This window comes from Zootermopsis nevadensis, unplaced genomic scaffold (genome assembly GCF_977971745.1).
Source record: "Zootermopsis nevadensis isolate Lab colony 2312 unplaced genomic scaffold, Znev_1.0 Znev_ptg000002l, whole genome shotgun sequence".
In the NCBI taxonomy this organism is placed as follows: Eukaryota; Metazoa; Arthropoda; class Insecta; order Blattodea; family Termopsidae; genus Zootermopsis; species Zootermopsis nevadensis.
This window is the reverse complement of record NW_028259134.1, coordinates 392,007-408,340: the sequence shown is the minus strand read 5'-3', so window position 1 is coordinate 408,340 and position 16,334 is coordinate 392,007. Positions and strand designations below refer to the sequence as shown.

Genomic DNA, 16,334 nt, shown 5'->3' with positions numbered 1-16,334 from the left:
TAAGTTTCTTGGATAAGTTATGCTCATAATATGTTTGTGTTACTATTTCTTTATAAAGAGTACTAAGGGACAAAGTTATTGACAATTACTTTGTAGTATAATTTTACACGCATATTATGTATGTATTTAGGCAAGAAGTTTGAACTAAACAACAGAATGTGCAGTATATTCTGAAAGAATACTGAATACTGTGATAAACATGTACAATGTGATGTGTTCTTATGAAGCTGTATTTGTTTCAGTGCTTTGTGTTCCATTTATACAAAGGAGTGCGTGCGGGTGGAGGTATCGGTGATGAAATTGGATCCCCAGATGGTGATGACTATGAAGTATATCGTATTCTCTTTGACATCACCTTCTTCTTCTTTGTCATTGTCATTTTGCTTGCCATCATCCAGGGTAAGAAATTAAATTAACTAGATAATATTAAAAATTCAGTACAAGAATTCAAATTAGATTTATTCTTTCATCATTATTTCAGAAATGTTTAGAAGCAGCTAATGTGCTTACATGTGCCTCTGCTATTTTATACAGAATGTTTCCTTATGTGATAAAATATTTTAATTTTAAAATCCTAATATTGGGATATTATGATCTGCAATTTCCACTTCCCTAATTGAGCCTGAAAGTATGAAGAGTGAAAAAAAAGTGACCACTGTCACTATCTCAAAAGAGATTTCTTTCCTGCATTATACTCAGTATTGCAGGGTAATAGTTATTACTCCTACTTCATATTTATGAGGTACTCAAATTTTAAATCTCTGGAAATCAGCCATCCTGGCTAAGAATTCCCATGGTTTTCCTCATTCCCTGCAGGAAAATGGTTTTGTTATACCTTAAAATAGTCCATGACATCTTCCATCCACATGTTTCTCATCCTCTGATTCATTGCTAGACAGTTAATAATATTTTGATTTCTAACAGCAAATGAGTACTGACTATTGGGGTTAATATATGTAATGTTGTTTACATACATTTCAATTTATTTCCTAAGTAATGTTCATGTTATATGAATTATTTATTCCTTGCTTCCAGTTTGCTCCTGACATCCCCTCTCACTTAGTCCATTCAAATGATATCTTGTGCCTTCCCAATAACTTCTTCCTGCACTCTTCTGCTTCTTTTCCAATGTTTGCCTAATTGCTATTGTCTGTGGTAGATAGCAGACTTGCACCACGTCAGTCTGATAATTCACACATTGGTATAATTGAAAGTTTCGGGTGGAGTTGAGCCTGGCAAGGGTTCTCACAAGAAAGAATCAAATAATGTGTCTACTATTTCAGGTTTGATCATCGATGCTTTTGGTGAGCTGAGAGATCAGCTGGATAGTGTGAAAGAAAACATGGAATCCAACTGTTTCATCTGCGGCATTGGTAAAGAATACTTTGATACAGTTCCACATGGTTTTGACACACATGTTGCAAAGGAGCACAATCTAGCCAATTATATGTGAGTACAATTTATTATACCTCAAATTAGATATCTGTAAAATAAGCATTTTACTGCAATGAGTCGTCACTATTATGCTGTTCATTAGATTGCATTCACATTCTTTAGTAAAAAAAATAAATGTGTCACAGAATGAATGAATGGAAATACATGAGATAACAAGAGATACGATATGTAAGACTTGAGGTTCTCACAGTGGTGAGTATGAAGATTTCCCTGATGACGGAGGCAGTATGACCTCTGAAACGTTGGTTAACATCAACCAGACTACACAGCGCAACAACCCAGAAGACGGAAATCTTCAAGAGATACGATGATTCTGGAAAGTTCTATCTTGGCAATGGAGCAGGTTGTTGCCCTAGAACGGGAGGGTGTACGAGGATGAAAACTTTTAAAAACTTTGTTTTGGCAGTAGTTACTTATAGTGGGTACACAAAATAATTTGTGCAGGAAAACCATGTTTAATCTCTTTATTCCAGTCTGTGCCTTGTTTTAATGCTTGTGTGACTACAACGCACGAAGTCTGAGCTGGTAACCTATGTCATCACTTTGATGGTACTTACTTACACTGCATTCCAAAAACATTATCCTTGGCCTAAATGTATAAGTGGCAGGTGCTGCACACTTTCTCTTTTTCAGAGCCTGTTTTAGAAGTTGTCATCCATTTGCATGTGAAATATACACAGGTGAACTATATCATTACTTGAGTGGAGGCATACACTGTGTTTCCAAAACATCATCAGCCAAACGTGCTTACGGAAGAGTATAGTGGTTTTGTTGCATAAAACGCTACTATTCTGATGGACATTGAGCAGAGAGCAGAGATTGTTCTCAAAACAATGGCAGAAGATATGGTTTAGTCACCGTTCAGCCACCTGACGCAGCTTGTAACCTGAGAGTCTTTCATCAAAAACTAACACTGTTACAGGTTTTGAATATTTGAAGAAAATACTAAAGCCTACAACAGTCAGAAATTGTGCTTTTAACCCAGTAAGACTGCAGTGCTTATTCAGTAATATTGTACTGCTCTAGCTGTCATGTGTTTATTGTGTCTTCTTGACAATATATATGTTTCTTTGAACTTTAAACGCTATCAAAATTGACATCCAAGAACTTACACTAAATTGTTTTTTGGTGACAGGTTCTTCCTCATGCATCTCATCAACAAACCAGATACAGAATACACAGGTCAAGAGACATATGTATGGAATATGTATCAACAGAGGTGTTGGGATTTCTTCCCAGTTGGTGACTGCTTCAGGAAGCAGTATGATGAATTAGGAGGTGGTGGCGGCTAAAATAAAATATAATTAATCTTCACTTCTCTGGAGTTCAAGCAGCATTGAGTTGCAGCTGTAGTCATGAACATTACTGACTGTATCCAATAATCTAGTGAAGAAAATTGATCATCACTGTTTGTCTTTTAACACTTACCTGTGTGCTACAATCTCAGAATTTATTTTGTTTTGTACTCCAGATCCTACATTTACAGTTTTTTTTATATTAAAAAAATGAACATCACTGCATACTTGCTCCAGGATAGGTTAGGTTAGTAGACAGAAAGAAGGAAACAAAGAGACAAAATAAAATGAGAGCCATCAGTTGTCTGTATTGAAGAGATTAAGAGTTAGAAAATAAAACATGGTAAATGCCCTGTCCCAACGTTACAGTACATGTGAATTTTTATGCAGTTTTCAGGACTTTTTCATGCTGTAAGAGCATTTACACATTTCTTCCACATAGAATTATCATATTTTTAGATTAAAAAGTTTAATATAAATATACTCTGTTTAATGTGAGACAGATTCTAATTCTGTCTTCACTGTGCGCACAAAGACATCATAAGAAGTGCATAGCTAAAACCAGTCATAACTTATACTGTTGCCTCTCTTTGTACTAAAGTGTGGTTTAAATTTTAAAAATAGTTTAATTTCTGTATTTTCAATCAGCTTTAATCACAAAGTGGAATTTTTGGGTTAGGTAATATCATGGAAATGAAAGTGTATCTGTGAAAAGTTTTACAGTGCAAATTATGCAGTATTGCTAAGTGTGTACTATGAAATAAGAAGTGATATATACATGAAAGATAGAAATATTTTAATAACTACAAGTAACCAGTGTCCACAAATCAAGTCAATGTTTCTTGTACATACAGTTTTTAACCTAAGATTACATTAACACTGAGCCTTAATGAAAACTGAGTTCATCTTAGGCTGGGGCCACACGACCGTACAAAGTACGTCCGTTGAAATGGACATATTTTTGTACTGACGTAGGTGAGAACACCACACAAGCGCAGTGTGATGCGTCAGTTGCCCCAATGGAGCCAGAAAAAGCTGTTGCGTTCTGTGGTCTTGCCCCTTCATAATTCTATGAAGGACGTCATGATGTGTGTTACAATGGATGTACTTTGTACGGTCGTGTGGCCCCAGCGTAACCAGCAGATTGAAAACACTTGAATAAAATATTATCCCTTTTAAATATGGAAAGACATGTATATTTCACTTTTCATACTGTAAGTTTTATTTCATGTTTGAATCCTAGATACATACATTTAATAATTCTTTATCTCCCAGTTGCATGCATGTGTATGCTTGCACAAATATTATGAGGAAACTGTGACTTCTTCAAGCTCTTGGATATTGAGAAATTGTGTTCCCAAAGGTGGAAAAACTTGCTCATCTTTTAGAGCCAGTTTTGAAATTAGACACCTCTTTCAAAACATGCAAAGTTGCTGAATGCAATTGAAATTTCACTCTTTCATCTTAAATACAATGGGATAATATGAAAAATTATTACTAGTTGTAAGATAGCCAAATGACTTCCCATTTTTGTTACCTGCATTAGATTCATGAAGAAGTTTGGTCCTAATGAAGGGAGACTTAGTGTTTACATGGCAATAAGAATTTAATCTATAAATAAAATAGTATTTTGGATGGTTACCATATTCATGACTGGTTTTGAATTTTGATACTAATGTGTTTATATCACGTTAGACGTTTGCTATCTAACCTGATCCTCAGTTTATCTTCAGTCGCTGACAGTTTATTCCATAAAATATGAGGAGTTTGAAAATTATATTTTTCCAGTACATATATAAACATAATTTTTACCACAGAAAGAATGCAGCTACTTTGGTTTTGAGCTTAAATATGTTGAGTATGAAGTTATTGTAATGTATTTGAGTGTCTTATTTAAGTTGCAATGGAGTTCCCAGGTAAATTAAAAAACAGAATTTTACATTGTGTCATCACAACTTTGGCATCTTGGTTTTTGTATCCCATGTACATCTAAACTTGTAGTTTAATAAAACGTTGTTTTAAAATAACAGTGGTTATGTATACTCTGTTATATGTTGGTACTAACAAATGTACCTTAGTTGTAACTCTTCTGAATAGTCTTTGTCATAGGTAACTTACACATTCATATGTAAAAACCAAATTCCCAAACTATGAGTATTCATATGTAACTAAGTTTTATAATTTATACCATGTGCTGGTATAATTTTTGCTCACAATCTCTGCTGAAAATAGTTTTAGGCTACACAAAAGAAATTCCTTTCTACACTCACCCAGTACCAGAATTGTGTGAGCAAAAACATCTTAAATTCCTCCCATGTAACAACTGCTATGCATGGTGCATTAGTTTAAAGCATGATGTACAATTTTTAAATACACTAAAGGCCTCCAAAAGCATATGACATCCATAGCATCACAGAAATGAGACTGAATGCCAGAGAGAAATTTTGAATAAGTCACCACACTTAGAATTAATTTATTCAACTACACTTGTTCATTGTAATGTTACTAGCTAGAAAGAAAAATCATGAAAGTCAATGCAGTTAACCTGTGTTAAAATGCAGCAAATTAATTGCTAATAACGTAATATAATTATTTATAATAATATAAATATAATATATTATATTTAATGCCTCTAAGTGAATTCCAGTATATAATTCGTTTTCTGAGTTTGTTTGTTTTATTTGAGTTGTGTCTGTGGAAGGGAGAAACATTGCATGTAGGTTAACTAACTTAACTTGATGGCTTACCAAACCCGAAGGTTCTTCACCGAATTAACCAAAGCCCTCCACTGGACCCTGTCCTGGGCCAACAAAATCCATGAAGATTTCCGTCTTCTGGGTTGTTGCGCTGTGTAGTCTGGTCGATATTAATGCATCCGTCATCAGGGCGATGAAACGTTGGTTAATATCGACCAGACTACACAGCGCACCAACCCAGAAGACGGAAATCTTCATACTCACCGCTGTGAGAACCTCAAGTCTTACAACAAAATCCAGTTTCCTTCAACTCCTATCTCCCAAAGATCCCACCTGACGTTATCCTCCCATCTACGTCTAGGTCTTCCCAGAGGTCTCTTCCCCTCAGGCTTCCCAACCAGTACCCGGTGCACACCTCTTGTCCCATCCATGCGCGCTACATGCCCTTCCCATCTCATTCTTCTTAACTTAATCACCCTGACAATATTGGGGGAGGAGTACAAAATTTTAAGCTCATCATTATGCAGTTTGCATGTCGGTTAAACAGAATGTAACGTTTTTACTGACTGAACAACGTTACCATCACTCCGTCACCTTGTGATTTTTATAATGGAAAATAGATGGCCAAACAGGCGTATACAAGGAATGTAAATTGTATCATCTGTGATTGGATCAGTATTTGATGGGTGATGAAGAAGGAAGGCTGCAATGGTGTGTGTTAAGAATAGTAGTTCATGTCGAATGATAGTGTCATGTATTACACTGTATTGTTTTATTTTATTAACGAATGCGAATGAATTTGTAAGAAAGGTATGATTTATTTTAAATTGTAATGCATGTGTCATCATTTACTTGAAATTTCTGTTGGTGTATATAATGTATGGGAATTCGCTGGAAGATCACTCGCCTTAGATTTTCGGACCAACAAAATACATTTAAAGTCATATTTAAGTGTGGTAAATGTAGGTCTGTTGCGATACGTTTTTCGTTTGCCGGTTACGTTTTTGTAAAAAAAACATTTATTTTTGCTGACGTTTATAGCTCGTTTGCTGTACACTGCGTTATGAGATAAAAGGTGATTCAGGCATTCCCAGCTTTACTGCCAACGTTTGGGGATCATACCGTCTAAATCTTTGTCAAAAGAGAATCAGTCATGAGTAAAAGGTGCAATATTGTTGATATTCATGTCACCATATAGTTGTATGAAAATGTGCAAGTAGAAAGAAAATGATCCCTATGGGCCTGAAAACTCTCAAAGAACTGATTGGTAAAATTTTATATTTCTTGAGGGAGGTCGTCATTGGACGTTGTAAGAAAATAACTGAGTGCAGTGAATGATTTAAGCATACCTTTTTTGACAATGTTCTGACCACAAATCTAATTTCATAATCATAGCTTTCACTTTATGTTTAACTTAAAGGGGGTTACAGCTCTCATTTCATCTTTCAGATAGTACTTGTGTTCAGATGTCTTTTGTAGTAACAAGATCTTGTATTTTCAGCTGAGTATGTTTCATAATCCAGGATGTGAACACCCAATAAATTGCAGCTCTTTTAAGGTAGGATATGTGAAAGCTGAAGGGCCAAATGACACCTTGCATTACTTGTGGGACTTCACACAAAAGCCATCAATTCTCGTGGCGGCAGCACCTGCAGGATCAAATTTGACCATTTCTTGGAGTCAGTTTAAAGCGGGAAATAACAAGTCCATAATGTTTAGTGAAGAGCCTGTATACAGTTTTGGTATTGTATTGGACAGGGTAAGCATAAGTTATGTTTCTTTAAAACAGTGAGGTCTCTTAGCACATTATTATGTTCTACACATGTTGGTGCATCCGATCATCATTGCAGTAATGCATACTGCTAGTAGTTTTCATTATCAGCAGTAAATGCCCTTTATTTTATGGATTGGTCTCATCTAGTATCATGGATTCATGGTTAAGTTTCAGAGGTTAAAGCATCATTCAGTGTGAACAATCACTCTTTATTGATGATGTAAAAACTGTATTGTTTATAAATTCTAAAAGTCTATACACAGACATGTTTCTGCACAGCATAGCATATAGTGACACTACTAGGTGACCTTACTTTGGAACATAGTTCAGTTATGTGCAATAAAATGTTGCCACAGCAGGAAAAACTGTAGGTCTATGTAATTAAATGATAAATTAAGTTTGTCATATTAATTCAACTTATGTTGTTTAAGTGTGTTACATTGAAGGTACAAGGTTGCTGAACTAAAGCTTGAAATTTAAAATAAAGGATCGATCATCTACTACCAAGAATAAGACTTGTTCATTTTGAATCAGCAGCTAACTGCCATTTCTGAAGTGTGTTTTTCATTGTGACTAGAAGACCTGGCTTGAGTAAATCTTGTAGCGCACTAGTTACCCCATTTGATTGTGACTAAGCATCTGAGTACATGTGTTGTATAACATTTTGGACATTTTTTTAACAAGGTAATCACACTACAGAGAGCTTGTATGTGATTTTTTCATTATATATATAAAATATTAATATAATTTCCTTTCATATAAATTTCTGTAAATGTTTCATGATATCTTGCAGACTTCCCATTAACAACTGTGCTTGCTGTAAGTAAGCTTGGTATTCTGTGACATACAACATGGTTGATCTAACATACCAACTCATTGCCCAATGAAAGTTTTACCTTTTCCTTCAATTTTGAAAATGTTGCTGTTCACTGAATATAAGGTCTGTCTCATCAGTTACAAACAGTTCAAAACTTTTTAGAATGTAATGTATATAAATATTTTATTTTAGATCTGGGAGTACAATGACGTAAATGACAGCGGTTTAATGGACCGTAAAAATAAAAACAGCAGTTATGTCAGAGCACTTGACATGGAGAACTTTAACTGGACCCTGTCAGATTTCGCAAATGAGAGTATGGACACTGTTGACCTTAAGGTTGAGTCGTCTTCATTCACTTCAAAGAATTCAAATGCTCTCATCAGTGGAAGCATCAGATTTGTGGTATATTGCATTATGTTAATATAAGTAAAATGCTTGACGATTCTCCAAGTGTTTTTAACATTCATTCATTCGTTATACTACAGTTATGTTTGTCATTATCCATTCCCCACTTGATATTTGAGAGTTTTCTTTGGGAAATTAAATGAGCTATATCATCTATCGCATGCATTGCTCAGAATAACAACATCTTGATTATTTTCTTTTAGCTTAGGCTAGCTAGACATTCCAAATTTTTTTTAAATAAAGTGATATTTTTCTGGCAATCAGAATATTTGTCTGGCTACCAGACCTTCAAAAATACTCTAAGCCCTCAACGAAAGAAAACATTGCATGTATATATTTGCTGAATTGCTGCGTATGAGAATATTCACACACGTGCATGCATGTACCAGTTTAACCCTAATGCTGTGGCCGTGAACTAGTAAAAAGTCCATGCGTTACTGTTTTCTGTGAAATTCATCTTTAGTGCACGTCAAAGAATATTCTCTTTTTGCTGCATAATTCATCTTTATTCTGTGATGTATAAAAATGCATTCTTATTGTTTTTCCTGGTGCTGCCATCTAGTTTAATGAATTTGTATGTAAATGTCACCATGCAAGTGACTCATGCTATCTTTTACAAGGTTAGTCTTGAGTGAAATCAACACAATCAACTTTACCTTCTTTGACGTCGGTGACATTTGGTGTATGTGCTGCCACATATCAGAAATAAGTGTATACAAAATTTTTGGTGTGTGTTTGACATATTTTAGAAGCTATTGCTGTCTCAAATTTTGAAATAACATTTTACTCATGGATTATCACAAATTTTATCATATATTTGGTTCTACCAGACGTACATAGCTGAACTTCACCACATTTTAAAGCTCATAAAATAAATTTTAAAATGATCTATCATACCACTGCATTAGCACAAAAAAGAAAACTGTTCCTGGTCATTAAAGGTACTCTGAGCTTGAATTTTTCAGAAATCTAAAATTTCAAAACTTTGACAAAATTGTGCGTCATAGTTGAGTACTTGCTTAATATACATTAAATTTGCAGATGGAACTGTTAATATGTTTAGAACTTCAAAACTATACTTCTTGGCCTCTTTTCGCAGAATTTCAAAAATTCAACATTTACGTTTGGATACACTGCGAAATAATGAGTATGCTTCATTCAAGTTGCATGGAAGTAACGATTTTTGTTTGTGAACTATTTTTCCATGTTTTTTCAGATGCAAAATCTTTTTTTCAGTGGCACATATCTGCTAATTTTGTCATCATAAAATTCAGGAACAGGCTTCATGGTATGATCTTTCAGCATCTTATCCGGTTTAGAGTTTGGAGTAGATAGTATTCCTGTAGCTTCTGTAAGTTCTTTAGTTTAGGAAATCAAGTAAATTATTAAATCTAAAACTTCTCGACGATGGTGAAGAGTCAATTGAATAAAAATTTCCTTGGATATTATCCATCGTCTAGTAAATATAAAACGTAAAACGACATTTCGGAGATGGGTCTCTATCTCCGTCTTCAGGTTCCTACGCAGTTGGGCCCACTAGATAGAGCTAATCCCTATCTCCGGACTTTCACTTTTTTACTTTGTTGTTTTTCCAGAACAACTTGGATTGTGACCTCTCATTCTACAATTCTGTGTAATCAACAAAGTTCACTGAATGTTGTTAAGTAAACCAAGAACTAACCAGCTGCATGTTTAATGCATAATCAGAAGAGGCTAGCTGGAATAGCTGTCAGTAAAGTGGTAGTGAACCTTTGGTTTCCCTAAAGTGTAGGGAATATCTTGATTATCTCTGCTCCCTGCCGTTACATTGATTGACTATATGACTTTATCTTTACAGCTGAGTGCGTTTAGCTTTCGTGATCATTTTGGAGAACTTCCTCACCTCTTGCATTCAGCAAACAGCACTCAGGTTGACCTGGTGCTTGACAAGCTGAAAACAAACTCCAGTTTCTCAAATTCTCGATTTGCTCTGGAGGTTCTAATTGCAAGCAGTGACAAGGTTAATAGTACAGCTTCCATTGTGTCACAAAAAAGCTTGGATGATGAATACAGCCCTGGAGTTTTTACGGTAAGAACCCTTTTAGTTAATTGCAAGGTGTGATGTTGAAGCAGAATTTGTAGGTGTGGGTACAGGTACCTTGGTTTCTCTGTTGTATGTTGGACCCATACACAACAATGATTTGGAACACTTATTATATTTAATTTGTTAATGTCTTTGCTCTTGCTGAATGAATTTTCATGAAATGAAATGTTATACTTTTTTAACTTGCATATTTATTTCTTCAGGTACTTTAGTTTCCAGTGCCATAACTTTAATTGTGAAGTTATGTAAAATCAGTGTAATTTAGATAATTTACAGAGCTCGAACTGTCAATCAGTCGTGTTACATTGGCATACTGATTAACTGGGAAACAGGATGAGAAACCGTTCACGCTTAGAACCATTTTCTTAGCGTTCAGGGTGCCCTCCTTGCCATATTTATATGGAGGTTGACAGAGCTGAAGAATTTGAGTGTGTCTGTCAGTAGTAGTACATCCATGTGGCTGGCAGTTGAAATTAAGTACTGCCATTTGTAAACTTGAAGGTGACTGACTGTGCTCTGAAATGGTAGGAATTATTCTTTATGTTAGTAGAGGAGAAATGAATAGGGTTCACAAAACTCCGGTGGTGAGTGAATGTGAACGTGGTCAGTTGTGCTATAGATATGTTTGTTGCTGGAAGAAGTATGACAACATATTTTCTGTGGTTTTGTAAAGTAATGAGTGTTAACTTTGTTCATAATTCATTCATCTTTGAGGTGTATGACTTAAAATGTAACAAAGGAATGATGATAATAATTTTGTATAATAAATATTACATTTCCATGTAGCAATTAGTGTATGAAATAAGATGGGGCATTCCAGAAAAAATAGTTTCTTGGGTGCACCTTGCAGTTTGGAGTTAGTCATTGAGCGTTTATTGCAAGTTACAATTGCAATTGGTCGCAACTGAGTTACAAATGCAACCAAATCATTTTATAGCTTCCAGTGATATAATGCAAGTTCTAAATTAATATTTAAGCTCTCAGTAACCACATGGCATTATTTCAATTTCAAATCCTGGCAACCGACCTACATCAAATAAGCCAGTTGTCTGACACAGGTCAGTCACTGTTTAAGCACTGAAACTGAAACATAAGTTCTGTGAATGTCAAATACCATTTAATATTAACAATAATTGTCACCAGATAACATCAGTACATTGTGTAATTTGTGGAACCAAGTGTGTCAGCTTTTCTGTACACCATCTGTGCAATGATTGAAGAACGGGTCATAGTTCATCGTCAGCGTACGTTGTTGAAGGAGCAGTGCCATGGCCACCTCCCAATATTGTCTTACTAACATGTTTGAAAACCAACCCACCAGCAAAGAAGGTTCCCCCAGTATCCACTGATATACAGGAACTCATACAACACCTGACTCCTACCCTCACATATCTAATCCAGTGCCCATCCATCATCTTTAGCCTCTAGCCAAGTTCAAGGTAACGTAAAAGCAACATCCGTTTCGTCACCCACTTACTTCAGCCTGGTCAGAGCTGTTGTGGGAGGGGGGTAGGAAGAAAAGAATACATCTGTACTTTAAATATAATGTTTTCTACTTTCTTCGGCTATCTACATTTTTACGCACTGTGGCTTGGCAGTCTTAGTGGGTATTTCAGATAATGGGTTGGCATGAAGAGGGTTAAGAACCAGACGAGCATTTCCAAGTATGAAGATGGCTGTCTTCTGGGTTAAAATGCTGCGTAGTCTGGTAGACGTTTGCCAACATTTCGGAGGTGACGCTGCAGCCCGGAAGACAGCCATCTTTATACTCGCCACTGTGGTCAGGGTAATTTTGTTCACTTCTGTGTCCTTTTGTGTGGATGTTCAGCTCATATATTTGCTGTTCCTCTATTATATCAAAGCCTGATTTTTGTATATGAGATATGAAATTCAAATGTATGAAATGAAAAGTAATTTGTTGAAAATATCAAAATGTTGTTAATGTATTCTTCCCTTTCAGTTGGTCCATCTTCAGACTCCAATGGCTGAGTTAGGGAAGGGTGGGTATTTGCAGTGGAGACCAGTGGCTTATGTTGCCAAGGAACGGGATATCTCATATTCCACTGAAACAAGCTCATATGGAGTGACAAATGTTAAGAATCGTAACGCACGTCTGAACCACACGCTTCTTTATGCCTACTACTGCTCTCATTTGGATAACCTCCTTGTGCAGTCAACCATAGTATCATTTGGTCTTAAAGAAGATGGCTTCTATAAGAAAACAAATTATACTTCATGGTAAGTATTACTCTGAATATTTGGCTACTCTCATAATTTATATTTTCTGATACTACATACATAAATTCGAGAAAGAATACTGCCTTATGAACTTTGCTGGCACATGGGGAAAAGTATCAAAAAATTTGTCAGCTGTGAAGCTGTGAATAATGAATCTCTGGGTTAATGTAAAGATATGGATTTCCTTAATGAGCCAAATATCTATAAACTTTTCAAGGAAGACCGTCTATGTTGGAGTTTTTTGATAGGTGCTCTCCAGTAACCATAAAACTTTCACAGTTGCCATATTTACCTTTGTTTCTATACTAAAAAATTAAAACATTACAGGACATTTGTGGTGGGTTATGGGACACCTCCTAATGAAGACTTCTCACTTCTCGTAATATTCGTCATCAGCATCGGTCTAGGCTTGCCTGCATTGCTGATTATCATCAGCGGAATAGTCGTGGCTGTACGAAGGATCTCTCAGAAGAAGGACGACCTCTTCCTAAACAGATAATTGTTGTGTTATATTTAGTTATCTTGCCAGTCTCCTGTGTGTTTTGATATACTCACTGTTGAACATTCCAGGATTAATTTCCAGGCTGAGGTGCAATATTTGATATACCTAGTCATAAAGTATGCAGCGGGAATTGTTTCCGTATGTGGCAAGAAAGAAGTACATGAAAGGAAATGCGAAAGGCATCATAAATGAAGGTATTTGCTTAAAACTGAAATAAGCATTTCGCTCCTTTAAATACTCATGCAGAATTTAAAAAAAAAACAGTACAGTGGATAGACAATGCGGTCACAGCATAATTCACTGCATATTAGGATTTGTTTCTGCTTTTGACGTTATAACCATGGGAGTGCACAGTATTTTTAGTTGTGTTGTAGAGATCAAAGACCAGGTGTCTCATGTATGTCCATATTTGTGATTACAGCTTATTATTTTAAAAATGTTGTTTCCCCCTACTGAAAGTTATGTGCTGCAATATATGTGTTATCTACAGAGACTGGTACAAGTTGCATTTAATTTGTAAGCATGTTATTATAAGGGATGAGTTTCCTAAAGGAAAGAAACAAACCAAACTGGAAACGGTACTGGATTAGCTGAAACAAGTCTTCTCCGTGAAGTGACACATTCATCTACTGCTGCCAAAATTCTGATTGATCTAAGTAGGTAAGTTAGACTGCGTGATGTTGTTCATATTCCATTTCAGAATGTTATAGATAATGACCTTGCTGGAAATCAGCCCTGATGATACCATTTATATTGCAGATTTTGATTAGGGAATTAAATGTGTGGAAAATACATATGCATTTACCTTATGTTTTAGCACAAATAAGAGAATAAATGTGTGTTGAGTATTTTAAGTAGTTTTAGGGACAATACATTGTGTAATGTTTGATTTTGTCTCAAGAGTATGTGGTCCACTGGCACATGTGAAGCAGTGCACAGACCCATGCATTGTCCAATAAGAAAGGCGTAAACTATGTGTTCAAAGTGCGTTCTGAAAGATGAATCATCATCTCACGGTGTTACTAGTCAAACTGTGTCAGATATGGCAGTCTGTAGATAACACTGGTAATGACCAAGCATGGATGTGAGAAATGTTGTAGGACTAAGGCTTTTGTTCACAATATTTAGTATGTGATTCATGTTCTTTGTTTTTATATTTGTCCATAAGTTTCCTGTTGGAAAATTAGGTCTCAGGATTGATAAGGCCTCTCATACTAGTGCAGTTAGTTAGTGAAGTGTGGTTTATTTTCAAGTCATGATTTCATTACATTCTCTTGATTTGATTTGGGGCATTAACAGAATATCTTAATTTTAATTTCCCGTTTTATGTACCATAAATAAGCTACCTTGTTCTGTCCTTTCTGTATATGCAACTGTTAATTTTGGCATTTTATTAGTTCCTCTGATTGTAAGAAGTAGAATATGTCATGTCTCAGTCTGCATGGTTTATTTCCCATATTAATTGCAAATTTTACACAAAGCTCATCTGTACAATTATATAGAGTGTACACTTTTCATGCACATTCAGCAGAAGTAATTATAAATGTCATGACACATTAATTCTGTTGAAGTTATTTATAAAAGAACTAAAACGAATGTGACAAAGGGAAGTGATTAGTTCTGGGGTGCCTTATTTTATAAAATGGATGGATCCTAGTGCAAAATATATGTAGAAAATTACTTCTGATGCACTAGTTTGGCCTTCAGTAGATTAAGATTACCTATATATAAACATGTATGTATAATTGTAAAATACATGCAACTAAGTGCATAGATTTTGATAATAAATAAAAAAACATTGCCCTTATAGCAGTAAAATATTTCCTTGTGATGCCAAGGTTGGGTGATATTTCTTTTTTCAGTTCATTGTAGATAATAATTGTGGTGGTACATTGGTTATAAACTTGGCAACTCATAAAGTGTATGTTATAAATGAGTGTATAACGTTTGTGATAACTGATCTAAGCTTCATAATCATGCTTCCACGTCAGTTACGTCAAGTGGCATCAGCTACTGTATTTTCATTTGTAGTTCATATGATGTAATCAGTGGATAATGCTGAAGTAATTCAGATTTAGGTTGAAGTCTCCAGCTTGAAAAAAGATAAGTCCAAGCAATATGCTCTTTAAAGTACATTCTGATGTTCATGGAGATAAAGTCAGTAACTAACTAACCAACCAACCAGATGGCTTACCAAACTCGAAGGTTCATCACCGAATTAACCAAAGTCCTCCACCGGACCCTGTCCTGGGCCAACAAAATCCAGTCTCCTTCAACTCCTATCTCCCGCAGATCCCGCCTGAGATTATCCTCCCATCTACGTCTAGGTCTCTCAAGAGGTCTCTTCCCTTCAGGCTTCCCAAATAGTGGACCCAACCAACCAGATGGCTTACTGAACCCGAAGGTTCATCACCGAATTAACCAAAGCCCTCCACCGGACCCTGTCCTGGGCCAACAAAATCCAGTCTCCTTCAACTCCTATCTCCCGCAGATCCCGCCTGAGATTATCCTCCCATCTACGTTTAGGTCTCTCAAGAGGTCTCTTCCCCTCAGGCTTCCCAAATAGTGGACCCAACCAACCAGATGGCTTAGCGAACACAAAGGTTCATCACCGCATTAACCAAAGCCCTCCACCGGACCCTGTCCTGGGCCAACAAAATCCAGTCTCCTTCAACTCCTATCTCCCGCAGATCCCGCCTGAGATTATCCTCCCATCTACGTCTAGGTCTCTCAAGAGGTCTCTTCCCCTCAGGCTTCCCAAATAGTGGACCCAACCAACCAGATGGCTTAGCGAACACAAAGGTTCATCACCGAATTAACCAAAGCCCTCCACCGGACCCTGTCCTGGGCCAACAAAATCCAGTCTCCTTCAACTCCTATCTCCCATAGATCCCGCCTGAGATTATCCTCTCATCTACGTCTAGGTCTCCCTAGCGGTCTCTTCCCCTCAGGCTTCCCAACCAATACCCGGTGCACACCTCTTGTCCCATCCACGCGCACTACATGCCCCGCCCATCTCATTCTTCTCGACTTAATCACCCAGACAATACTGGGGGAGGAGTACAA

General features: G+C 36.3%; 2 protein-coding genes across 7 annotated transcripts in view; both read left to right on the top strand.

Annotated features, from left to right (window-relative positions):
- The window catches only part of RyR (Ryanodine receptor), a 127,474-nt gene extending 122,697 nt beyond the window's left edge, over positions 1 to 4,777 (top strand). For all 5 annotated transcript variants that reach the window (XM_087357335.1, XM_087357330.1, XM_087357331.1 and 2 more), the window contains 3 exons: positions 243 to 399; positions 1,284 to 1,449; positions 2,591 to 4,777. In XM_087357335.1, the coding sequence (XP_087213461.1) occupies positions 243 to 399; positions 1,284 to 1,449; positions 2,591 to 2,747 (480 nt within the window). In that variant the 3' untranslated portion in view covers positions 2,748 to 4,777. The remainder of the gene's footprint in view (positions 1 to 242; positions 400 to 1,283; positions 1,450 to 2,590) is intronic.
- Positions 4,778 to 6,084: 1,307 nt separating this feature from the next.
- On the top strand, positions 6,085 to 15,075 carry LOC110838952 (glycosylated lysosomal membrane protein). 2 transcript variants are annotated; one of them, XM_022082650.2, is made up of 6 exons: positions 6,085 to 6,157; positions 6,948 to 7,205; positions 8,230 to 8,442; positions 10,283 to 10,513; positions 12,489 to 12,766; positions 13,094 to 15,075. In XM_022082650.2, exons 1-6 carry the CDS (start codon positions 6,155 to 6,157, stop codon positions 13,263 to 13,265), a joined length of 1,155 nt encoding a protein of 384 aa, XP_021938342.1. In that variant the 5' UTR covers positions 6,085 to 6,154; the 3' UTR covers positions 13,266 to 15,075. The 2 variants fall into 2 exon arrangements, with proteins under 2 accessions (XP_021938342.1, XP_021938341.2); XM_022082649.2 differs by having other exon boundaries at positions 6,105 to 6,256.
- The last annotated feature ends 1,259 nt before the right edge of the window (positions 15,076 to 16,334 follow it).

Coding starts and splice junctions, on each gene's coding strand:
- LOC110838952 (XM_022082649.2), top strand. CDS start 6,155: ATGGTGTGTGTTAAGAATAGTAGTTCATGTCGAATGATAGTGTCATGT. Junction 8,443..10,282: donor GTGGAAGCATCAGATTTGTG/GTATATTGCATT, acceptor TTATCTTTACAG/CTGAGTGCGTTTAGCTTTCG. Junction 12,767..13,093: donor AAAACAAATTATACTTCATG/GTAAGTATTACT, acceptor AAAACATTACAG/GACATTTGTGGTGGGTTATG.